The 11,369-nt window shown below is 49.0% G+C and overlaps 1 protein-coding gene across 2 annotated transcripts in view; it reads left to right on the top strand.

The window, feature by feature from the left end:
• Positions 1 to 900: 900 nt before the first annotated feature.
• SMIM7 (small integral membrane protein 7) overlaps positions 901 to 11,369 on the top strand; it is a 216,468-nt gene continuing 205,999 nt past the window's right edge. Inside the window, exon 1 of one of the 2 annotated variants that reach the window (XM_069649201.1) lies at positions 901 to 1,062. In XM_069649201.1, the coding sequence (XP_069505302.1) occupies positions 1,037 to 1,062 (26 nt within the window). In that variant the 5' untranslated portion in view covers positions 901 to 1,036. The remainder of the gene's footprint in view (positions 1,063 to 11,369) is intronic. The other variant, XM_069649200.1, reaches the window with a different exon arrangement.

Here is an 11,369-nt window from a genome sequence, read left to right as displayed (position 1 = left end):
TTAAAGTTAAAAAGGGATGTGACGTCCCAGTTTGGTTGATGCGCATGCGCGGGCCTCGTTGTGGCCCCGCGCATGCGTAGTTTAATAAAGTGCGCCCGTGCGGCAGTTCCCGCCGGGACGCGGAGCAAGCAGCATCGCGTCCCGAGTGTTCTTGTGTGCGTGTCGGGGTGTGTGTCTAGGGGGACCAGATGTAACACCTTCTAATGACCTATTAAAGGGTAACTCGAAAGTACAATGCAGTGCACACTTTAGCTGAGTGATGCAAATAAGATGAAGTGCTCGTCTACCTCTATTGGGGCAAATACACGTATCTATGCTATTAAACACTATTACAAAAATGGCAATAAAAAGTAACTGTCCCTGTTATTGTCCCTGTAATTGTCCTCAATGCCTTGGGCTCAGTGCATTTTGTCTTTTTAGTTAGGTCAGTGGGCGGAGCTATACAAACTATGTAAATGTTTGGAGCGTGAGCAAATCATAACTGACTCTGGACCCCACTCTGAAAGGTTGGCATCTATGTTATTGCATGTTGAGATAAGGTATTATATTCCAAGTGAGGGTGGTAGATAAATAGAAAGGGGATACTTTTCAATGGAGGTTGATACCATACAAGTACTAGTCTGTAACAAGGAAGCGCAGGACTAGTAGTAATTAAGACAAGTAATCGGAACAGGGAAAAGAAGATCGCCAATAACGCCTACTGGACCGTGGGCAGTGCAGAAGACTTGGGGAAATATTGTTTTTTAAATTGCCTCCTCATTTAGCCTTCCGTCGCAGTGTCCTCTGACGTGTTTATCGAACGTGCACCATATAAAGATGTCCGCTCATTCTGTAAACTGATATTTTAAACAAGATGAACATTTCAGTGTTTACCTCCCCTGTTAGCTTCCTGAAATTAGTAAACAAAGGTATCAGTCCAATCAAAACATCTTAATAGATGGCCGGGGCACCGATTGGTTGAGGGGAATTACGTAGTTTCCGCTTCCGGTAACTGTCAGGGCGAGTTTTGTAGTGTTGGCACATAGAGAAATTTAGGATGATCGGGGACGTGTTATTGTTCGGGTGAGTGAGCTATGAAGAGCGCCGTCACAATGGAGGGGATCTGCGGGAATATTATGGTGTGATCAGGAGAGTCAGCTAAAAGGCACTTGACGACTCTTCCCCCCTCCCCCTAGTGACTCATGAATCAAGGCCCCCCGACCCTCCTCTCTTAGAAATTGCGATCTGCCTCTTCAAGCAACCGTGACTGCCTGTTACTGTGGGGGACCCTGGGGCACTCCCACTTAGCGCCCGAAAGATATTTCTGTCCGTTCCTAGAGATTCCCTCGAACTGTTTTTCCAGACGGATGATGAATAAAGTGCGGCACGTGATGTTTGTTTTAATGGAGACGTGAGAACGCGAAGTATCCCACAAGTGGAGCTGCTTAAGGGACGCGGCTAGTTAAAAAAATCCACTTGGCGTAAAAGTATTTTAAATAGAATTGACCAGTTGTAAGAAAAAAGTAAAAAAATAGAAATTTAAATACATTGGCGCTCACAAGTCCTCCACCCTCTTTGGAGCCCTCGTGCATGCGCTGGCCCCAAAGGCGCCCCCCAGAGCATATAATTGATTTTAAAGTTCGGTGCCTTAGCTAGTTTAAATGCCTTAACAATCTGGCTCTGGCCTATTTGGCAGATAAGATTCCTAGATATTGTCCAACTGGTGGCTCTGGTCGAGGATAAACTTTTAAGTATTCCATCATCCACTTGTGTGTCCAGTTTTGCGGTCTATGGACTTTGAATCTGAAACAGACTACCCTTGGATATCCGAGCAGTTAAATCACTGAGTCTATGTAGGAAACGGTTAAAAGATCATTTATTTAAATTATGTCTGTTGTCTATGAGGGATGTATGAACTTTTTAACAAACCCTATATATTGTACATGGACTGAACTCCGATGATTCGGCTTTTGTCTGATTATTACTGTTTTGATGAGTTATCTGCGCCCAAATATGATTAAGTTCGTCAGGTTCACACAATATAAATAAATCTCATATATGGCATACCTCTTTGGATGCGCCTGTGCTTCACACCTCGCTAGCCCCATCAAGAGTAACCTCAACTCTTAGAAACTGAGACCCCACAATACTTGTTCTCCAACCCCATCACGCACGGCATTACCTCCACTCTTCCTCCTCCCAGTACTTACTTCATGAGGCCCCTGCCTCCGACACAGGACCTTCTTCTATTTCTTTAAATTCCTATAACTCCTCCACCACATTCATGTCACTCAGTTTTAATTTTTCTTGCCTCCGGCAGGTTGGACTTTTTCTTCCCGGTGCGGGGCACTGGGGAGCACCTCTTGCTGGCCCCCTGGGGGGGGGGCTCTGTGGCGGGGCCCTGAGCTCCCTCAGGTGCGGTGCTGCACCTGGGCCACCTGCGGGGCTTGGGGTCACAGTTGAGCAGGATTGCCTCGCTCGGTTCTTTGCTGGGCTCCGGACTGCAGCATGAGCATTGTGTCCCGGGTCCTGCACGGCCCGGGGGAGGGGAAGGTAAGGAGAGGGGAGCACTGGGCTTGATGTTTTTCCCCTCTCCTCCTGTTTTTGGCCATCTTGATTCAACAGGCCTTTTCCTCGTGCTCTGTGTACACATCTTTATTGGAAATTATGGCAAGCACATGGCAGTATGGGCTAGCCTTCCCTTTTGTTGTTTGGCATCTCTGCTTCTTGTCGTGGGTTGACAGTGGCAGAGAGTCTTTGAAAGTGCAGGGGCTCTGTTCTGTCACAGGCATGTCACATATCACCCGCTCCTCAGACACACACAGCTCAGGATGCACCGGATGTTAGCTGCATTCTCTGGGGGAAGGTAAGGAGGGGGGAGGACTGTGCTTGATATTTTTCCCCTCTCCTGCTGGTATGCCCATCTTGACTCCTTCAACATGCCGTTTCCTCGTGCTTTGTGTACATATCTTTATTGGAAATTATGGCAAGCACTTGGCAGTATGGGCTAAGTCTTCCTTTTTGGTGTGAGACCTCTCTGCTTCTTGTCGTGGGTTGACAGTGGCAGAGAGTCTTTGAAAGTGCAGGGTCTCTGTTCTGTCACAGGCATGTCACATACCACCTCAGACACACGCAGCCCAGGATGTACTGGATGTTGGCTGCATTCTTTGCGTGCAGCCTGTGAAAACAGCGCAGATTTGGGCACGTCTGCAAGTGGCCGGAAGGGTACCGGCCTGGCATAGTCTACACTTCGGTTTCGAGTCTCTACGGTGCAGACTCGGCCCTTCATCCTTCCTAGACCGACGCGTTGGAACGATTTAGAGCTTGGGGCCACCAGCTACTGGATACAGGGCTCAAGCAACCTCTGTCATGTGGCGGGTTAGTGGTGTGCTTGGGTCTGTGCTAGCTATGGACGCAGACTCCTTGTCGTGTCCTCTTCCTCTGAACTTCACGAGGGAAGGTCAAAGGAGATGATTGTCTTTTCCCTTGTCCGGCATGGAATTATAGAAAATGAATCATGGAAGTAATGGCCGTTCAGAGGGTTCCCAGTGTCTCTTCTTTTAGGGCCTAGGTCCTCCGGTGCCGACGTCTTGCTTTCACGCCTCCTCTCAGACTTCTGGGAAGTGATATGGCACATGGTGTCACATGTCTGTGCTTAGAGGGGTTCTCGGGACCCCTGGTGCCGGTGGAGGGGGATGTCACTTCAGTGGGTTTTTCCAGTGTAGGCATACCCCAGGTGGGGGGGTTGCCTCTGATGTCTGCTATCCGGGATGGATTGCTTTGCCACACTTTGTGAAAGTATTCTGCCTTTTTGACGCCAGCCTGGTGGCTCCTCTGTCGGCTGGGGGGGGGGGGGCACGGTCTGCTGGACTTCTGGGCTGTCCTATATCTCCCTTTTGATAAGTAGGATCTTTTTGTGGGCTGACAAGCATGCGGTTATATTGTGGCACAGGCATGCTTCAACGTCCTGTGATTTTCCTCTGGTGCAAGTGCAGTGACTGGCGGTTTTCCCTGGCTCCTCGTCTCTATCTTCTCGGAGGTGTATGGGACCGGTGGGGTTCGGCTTCCTGGGTAATGGGCTCCTTCCGGATTGGGGTATCAGTTGCTGTTCCTGTCTCCTCCTGTCCAGGTTTGCATGGTTAGGACTTTCGTACCCAGCTCACGGTCCAAGTAGTTGCCCATGGGATCCGTTCTCTCCGAACGGTTGTTGTGGGTTACCGTCTTGTCCGTTCCTCTCCCTGTTCAGGGTCAAGTTTTCTACTTGCGGGTGTTCCTGGTCCCTATGCCTTCTAGGATATCACTTGCTTATGGGTCTCAAGACCATGCACTGCTTGTCTGGACGTCTGGGCAGAGCGTACTCTGGATGTTGTGCAGGGGGGGCGCTTGCTGTCTGGTCTGGGTTCTCAGTAGGCAGTATGTTTCGGCTCTCCTGTTGCTGAAGTTATGGGGCACGTGGGTCTTGCGTGTTTTCCGGTTCCTTGAGCCCGTCTTCGGTTACATCCCCTGGTGTCTTATACTCTCTCCCACTGGCTCCCGACGTCTCGGCTTTGGTAGTTTTTTTTTCAGTGTCCCCAGCGCTGTGAGTCTCCCTGCTATGGTGGCGGGGGGGTTTCAGGTCTACAGGCTGAGGCGTGCATAGTCCTTCCTCCTGTGGCCTCTCTTATTACCGATGCCAGCAGAAAGGGTCTACATTGGGGGTCCTCTCAGCTCAAGGGTTGTGAGATCTGGGGAGAGCCGGCGATCATCCAATTGGCCATTGTCCAAGCTCTGGTGTACTACGAGGAGTTGCTGGATGGTCGGCGGCTTTGATCCGATCGGACAATACGACGGCCTTAGCATATGTCAACTGCAAAAGGGGTTCCGGCCTCTTCTTGAATGCTCTGGCAGCGCTGATAGGCACCTGGGAGGAATCTCATCTGGTGTCTCTGGTGGCCTCATAAGGGTGGACAATGTTCAAGCGGATCTTCTCAGACTCCGGTTTTTACTCCTCTGCGGAACTGGTCCTGTTGGCCCAGGTCTTTGCGGTGACCTGTGTCAGATTGGGGTCTCCGGTTCTAGACCTGTTTGGATCCACGGCCTCAGCAGAAGTTCCCCCTCTTCTGCTCTCGGTTTCAGTCCGGAGGGGTTTGGGGGATGGACGCCCTCTCTGTACTGTGGCCTATGGGTTTTTCCTTTATGCCTTTCCGCCTATTCCCCTTCTGCCCCGGGTGGTTTGGCGCATAAGAGTGTCCAGGGTGACTGTGTTGTTGTTGTTAGCTCAGTTCTGGTCCCGCCGGAGTTGGCCCCCTCTCGGTTGGAGTTTCGGTCCTAGGAACCTTGGCTGGTTCCCCTTAAAGGGGATCTGCGGTTGGAATTCCACCGGATGCAATGGGCAGTGTGGCTATTGCTCAGTCTAGGTTGATATCTCAGGGGTTCTCAGATCCTGTAGTTGAGTACATAATGGATGCTCTTAGACCCTCCACTCTGAAGGTGTTCGGCAGGCATTGGAGCCATTTCCGAGACTGCTATGGCCGGTCTGGGATCCCTCCCCTGCGTTCTGGCCTCTCTGCTATCCTTCGATTCCTCCAAAAGGGCTTTTGACCGGGGCCTGGCAGTTTTTTTCCAGGCTTCGCTCTCAGTGGGCCTCCATGAAATTCCTTTTGGGGGGATGATCACTTTGTTGGGGAGGTGTTGGTGGGGAAGTTGCTCCAGGGTTTTTCTTCTTCCCGTCCTTGTGCTGATAAACGGCTTCACCCATGGGATCTCCCTCTTGTATTACGCTTTCTTCAAGGGCCTCCTTTTTGAGCCCTTTTTCCGAGATTGATATCAAACATCTTACACTGAAATCTGCTTTCTTATTGCCCTCGCTTCTGCCCGTAGGCTTGGGGAGATTGGGGCTCTCTTATGTCACCCTCCTTTCCTGAGGGTGCTGCCAGACTCGGTGGTGCTGAGGTGTGGTCCGAAGTTCCTCCCTTAAGTTGTATCTCGGTTTTCACACCTCTCAGGATCTGGTTCTCCCTGACTTCTTTCATGATCTGAGAATGCATAAGGAGGTGGCTTGGCTTAACATTCTGTCCGGCGGGACGTGTTGGAGTATTTGGCTAGGTTTGCTTTTTTCCACCAATCTGATAGTCTTCTGATTGCTTGTGGTCTGGCTGGGGCTGGGCATAACGCATCTGTGGTTTCCATTTTCCGGTGGTTCCGGGTTGTGATCTCCAGGGCCTATGTGGCTTCTGGCCTGCCTGTGCCTGCGCACGATCAGGGGCGGTCCGGCAGGGGTTTGGCGGCTTCCTGGGCCGATGAAAGGAGGGTTTTTCTCTGCAAGAGATTTGTATGGCTGCCGCCTTGGCTGGTCTAGGGGGGGGTTGGTTCCTTCCTGGTTGGAGTTTTGTCTGTGGGGATGTGAATTAAGAGTTATTTTGGGTATTTTTGCTGCACTGTTTTTAGCTCTGTGTCTCATTGGGACCTTTTCCCCGTTGCTGCTTTGGTATACCTCATGAAGTAAGTACTGGGACGAGGAAGAGTGGATGTGGAGGTAATGCTCGGATTACTTACCGGTAATCTTCATTACTCCTAGGCCTACTCTTCCTCGTCAGAGTACTGACGACCCTCCTCACCCTCCCTGCAGGGAAGGTCCCATGCTCCGGCTTGGTAATATGAAAACTTAGTGACATGAATGTGGGGGCGGAGTTATAGGAATTTAAAGAAATAGAAGAAGGTCCTGTGTCCGAGGCAGGGATGAAGTAAGTACTGTGACGAGGAAGTGTAGGACTAGGAGTAATGAAGATTACCGGTAATTAATCAGAGCATCATCCACCTCTTCGAAGACCGCATGCTGCTCTCATTGGAGGTCACACCCAATGTCCCCACCTCAGTGGAGTAAATGATCCTCCCTTACAGTCTGTGATGCACGCCCGCTCTCCTCGTAGGCTGAAAACCATCAGGAGATGTCCACCACACCCCTTGAAGAATGCACAATACCCTTTGAGCTTTTTGGGGGGTGTGTGCGATCACATGCACTTTCTGCTTGGCGACTCCATGACCTGCCTCACACCTGTTCAGGCACGTAGGGGTAGGATCCAAATATGATATGTGACACGTTCCACTGGCAGGTGTCGTATGCCATGCCAAAAAATGTCATAATTGAAAAAAAACCTCACGTGTATTTCACTAAATGGCAAACAATGTCATAAAAGAAAAAATCTATCGTTTTAAAAAGGATATGAAAATCCAGTTCGATGACTCAGTCTGAAGAGTTCCCTAACTCGTGCCTATTTCCTTAACCACTAAGCTACTACGTTATTGCAGCAAATGATCTGCCAGCTTCCTTAAAACTCACCTCCTTGGTGCACTGTCATGTGCTTCAACGTTGGTAATTTTTCTGTTTTAAGTTAAATCTTATTCTATAATACTCATACAGAATCAGTCACTGTCTAATGCTTAAAATGTCTAATTGTATTGTTTACATGTTTTCCAAAACAGTATGGTAACAAGATTGATTGATTTATTTATAAAGCGCTTTACACTAAGGCGATATTGAAGTGTATCTGTGTGTGTGTAGATTAATTCATACTTTTCTCACTTGACTGTATGAAGTTTGATAAATACAGTACAACTATAATTTACTGATAACATTTATAATTTATAAAAAAAAAACGGAGAACCCCATACATTTGAAAAGAAGACACCTAGGGGAATCCAAGGAGGTCTGACTTTCACCAATCGCCCGAGAATGTATTACCCACAAGGCCCGGCAAAGTCCAAAATGTAGGGAAAATACAATTTTCAGACATTTGCCACCAAGAAACCACAGAAACACGCCAGCAACAACACATGTCATACCTTCCCACGTTCCCACTGGTGTCTTGACGAAAACGGTACCTCACACCTGGGCGGAAAAGAAAAAGGGTATACTGTCCTCAAGCCCAGCGGCGGTCCCAGGTAGCCCCAGTAGGGTCTGCATCCCGCACTGGAGAGAAAAGCTGTAACTGAGCGCAGCTAGAGGTCCGGGATGGCTGGGGGTGCTGCCCCTGGCCTTGGGCGCCTGTCTCCCATGTGGGTCGATCATCCCCAAGTCCAGCAGCAGTCCCATCCGGAGGGAATAACTGTAACGGATACCCAGCCAGAAGTTCAGGACGGTCGGGATGATGTCCCCTGGCTTGGTGCCTGACCGCTGCTGGACTTGGGGACAGGCAAACCACATGGAAGACAGGTGCCAAAGGCCGTACCCATCACCGTCGACCATCCTGGAGTTCTAGCTGGCATGCGTTACAGGCTTTCCCTCTAGGGAGGGATGGGGACCCTGCTGGGGCTCCCTGGAACCGCCGCTGTGCTTGGGGATGGTCGACCAACAAGGGAGACAGGCACCCAAGCCTGGAGGCAGCACCCCCGGCCGTCGCAGAGCTCTGGCTGGCCTGTGTTACAGCTTTTCCCTCCAGGAAGGGATGGGGACCTTGCCGGGGCTCACTGGAACCGCAGCAAGACTTGGAGATGGTCACTCAACATGGGAGACAGGTGCCAAAAGCCGGGGACTTCACCCCCGACCATCCTGGAGTTTTGGCTGGCCTACGTTAAAGCTTTTCCCTCCAGGAAGGGATGGGGTCCCTGCTGGGGCCTCCCTGGGACTCCCGCTTAACTTGGGGACGGTCGGCCAAAAAGGGAGACGGGCGCGCAAGTCTGTGGCCATCACCCTTGACCATCCTAGAGCTCTGGCTAGGCTACGTGTTAGGCAGAATCCTGTGCAGTGCCCTTAGGGACCACTACACACAATTAAGACTACAAGTGGTAATACAAGTTAACCTTTGGTACAAGCCTGTACTACACTGTTAAAGTGGTAGCAGTAGCGGAGCAGCCAGACTTATCTCAAGAGTAAATGAGCAGTAGTAGAGATTACACAAAGGACCACAATTACTGTGACTCAAGCAAACACTGACTCAAGGTTACAGGTAAAAAAATACAAGTACATGTATTTAAAATCATCTGTTCATAAAACACTTCACTTCTACAAATTCAAAACCACACGTAAAATACACCACACACAACCTCTTCCACTTGTTCCAACAATTCAAGGTAAATATAGTAAGATTTGACAGACCGGTGTTACGATACGAACACGTACCTGCGGATAGAAATGCTCACGAAGTTGAAACAAACTTTGTACTTTCGAATTTAAAACAAGGTAAAAGGGGGAAAATCATAGGCAACACTTGTGTCTAGGCAAGGTAATCAGAGGACTTGTTCAAAGATACCTCGTCCTCCGAACTTAAGGGGTTAAACCATGCAATTGCTGAAAGTTATTTAATTTAAGACAATAGGCTAAGAGGAGAGAGGCCAGCAGTACTATTTGAAGCAAAGAGAAGACCGATTTCAAGGTGATATGAAGAGAAATGTAGGTGGCATGACACGGTATGGAATACATTGACAGTGAAAAAGGTACTAGCAAAAACTGCTGTCTGAAAAGGTTATAAAACGGGCTCAATGGAAGACACCATGCAGGCAGGTGGTACAGTGATATAGTTTAGAGCTTTGATGCATGAGGTTGAGAGATGGAGTGCAAGGTTTGAAGTTCTATTTTTAATTTCATTTATAATATCCAACAATGATTCAGAGGGCGTTTTTCACTTGTTTAATGCCTTTCAAGTTATTTAAACAGTACATTTTGCATCAGCCAGTCCAGAGATTGGTGACATGCTGTGGCACGTGCCACATGTCCCTTTCTGCTTGGCGACTCCATGACATGCCTCACACCCGATCACGCACGTTAAATAAAAAATGCTGGTCCACTGCAATGAAAGCCATGAAAATTACAAGCGCTAAAACAATCCTACAAAGGGTTTCTAAATACGTGGCGTCCACTCTCCAGACAGAGGCATTGTGCAAAATCTACAGGTTGGGAGGTAGTCATTCGATCTTTTTGAGCAAAGAAAAAGCATTCAAGTACAATTATTCTGTGTTCATTATATTCTGATTAATTCTATTAAATTCTTATTGAAATGAATCACATTATTGCCATGTGTGATCATGATCTAAAAAGTTCCTCAAGCGTCCTAGTTGGTGGTATACATCTTTTATATAACTGACAAAATATTGTCTTTATAATTAGAAAGGAGCCCACATTTCTCCAAATGTTCACGAATTAATGAGAAAAGGGGCCAAAACACACCTTTGCCTTACACCAGTTTAGGTCTGAATTTCCCTTGGCCGAGTAGCATTAGCACCAAGTCTGACTTCTAAAAAGGTATTCACATGAAAGATAATTAACATCTCAAGTAAGCCACTTGGATTGCCCTTCTTTTACTTATTTCTTTCTCCAAAGTTTGGTCCTACTAACCTGGTCAAAGGCCGTGGTTACTTTAATGCACGCTGATTATAGTGGAGGAGCCCCATACCTCGGGACCCTCTGCTGGCAAAAAAAATATAATGTGACATTTATTATGTTCTCATGGTTTTTCTGAATTCCAGTCTGGAAAGGCGAGAATAATGACTGTATATCAGCAATGTTGTATCTGTTTTGCTGAATCCAAATTTATTTGGAGTCGGCAAAAGATGAACCAAAGGTCATGGTCAGAGGTTGGCTTTCCTAAATTCATGTCTTTATTTGTTAGACGTTTCTGCTGAGTTGGTGGAACAAGAAAGTATGTGTGTGGGACTTCATATGTTTGAAGCCCAAGTCGCTTGTCAGTCGGCATTGTTTTTCTGCTTCCTTTGAACGCTATCCGTCCCCACTCTGTTCCTCCCTTTTTGAATCTGCTTGACATTTGTAAGCTAGTTAAGTGACTCTGTGGTTTTGTGTACATGAGATCACATATAACCTGCATTACCTCCACGTCCCTCTTCCTCATCACAGTACTCCCCTATGAGGCTCTGCCTCCCACTTACCCACAATCCCCAGTTCCTTTTCTCCCGTCTCCGACAGGGACTGACTCTTCTTGGAGTGGGTTTCTGGGGAGCTACTTGGAGTGCCCTCCTCGGCGGTGTCTCCGGCGGGGCAGCGTAGGTCGCCTGGTGAGGTGTTGGTTCAGGGTCTTCCTGCGGGGCTTGGTGTCGGGTTGAGCATGGATCCACGCCCTTGACCCTACTGCAGGGCTTGCAGGTTCTTGGGCGGCAGGCTGATTGTGGTTGCAGCAGGGAGGTGCAGTTGGCCTTTCCTGTTTCCTGCGGCCTGCTGCTACAGCATTGGCTCCAGTTAGCGAAGGGAGGGGGTTGGTATGCCCTCCCCGCTGCTTCTCGGCTGTCGGCTGCGGCTCTGCCTTGTTTGGGGCAGGGTCCTCGTTGGACCTCTGCCCCTGCTGCTCCTCAACTGCCTGTGGCACGGCGACCGGATTGCGCTGCTCAGGTCACTGGTCTCTGCAGCTCTTGACTACACAGGGGTGTGGTCGGCCCTCCGCGTTTCCCACAGTCTACTGCTGCAG

This window comes from Ambystoma mexicanum, chromosome 1p (genome assembly GCF_040938575.1).
Source record: "Ambystoma mexicanum isolate Mex_15411 chromosome 1p, UKY_AmexF1_1, whole genome shotgun sequence".
Taxonomy (NCBI): Eukaryota; Metazoa; Chordata; class Amphibia; order Caudata; family Ambystomatidae; genus Ambystoma; species Ambystoma mexicanum.
The sequence above is the reverse complement of the archived record's forward strand: the minus strand, read 5'-3'. Positions and strand labels throughout refer to the sequence as shown.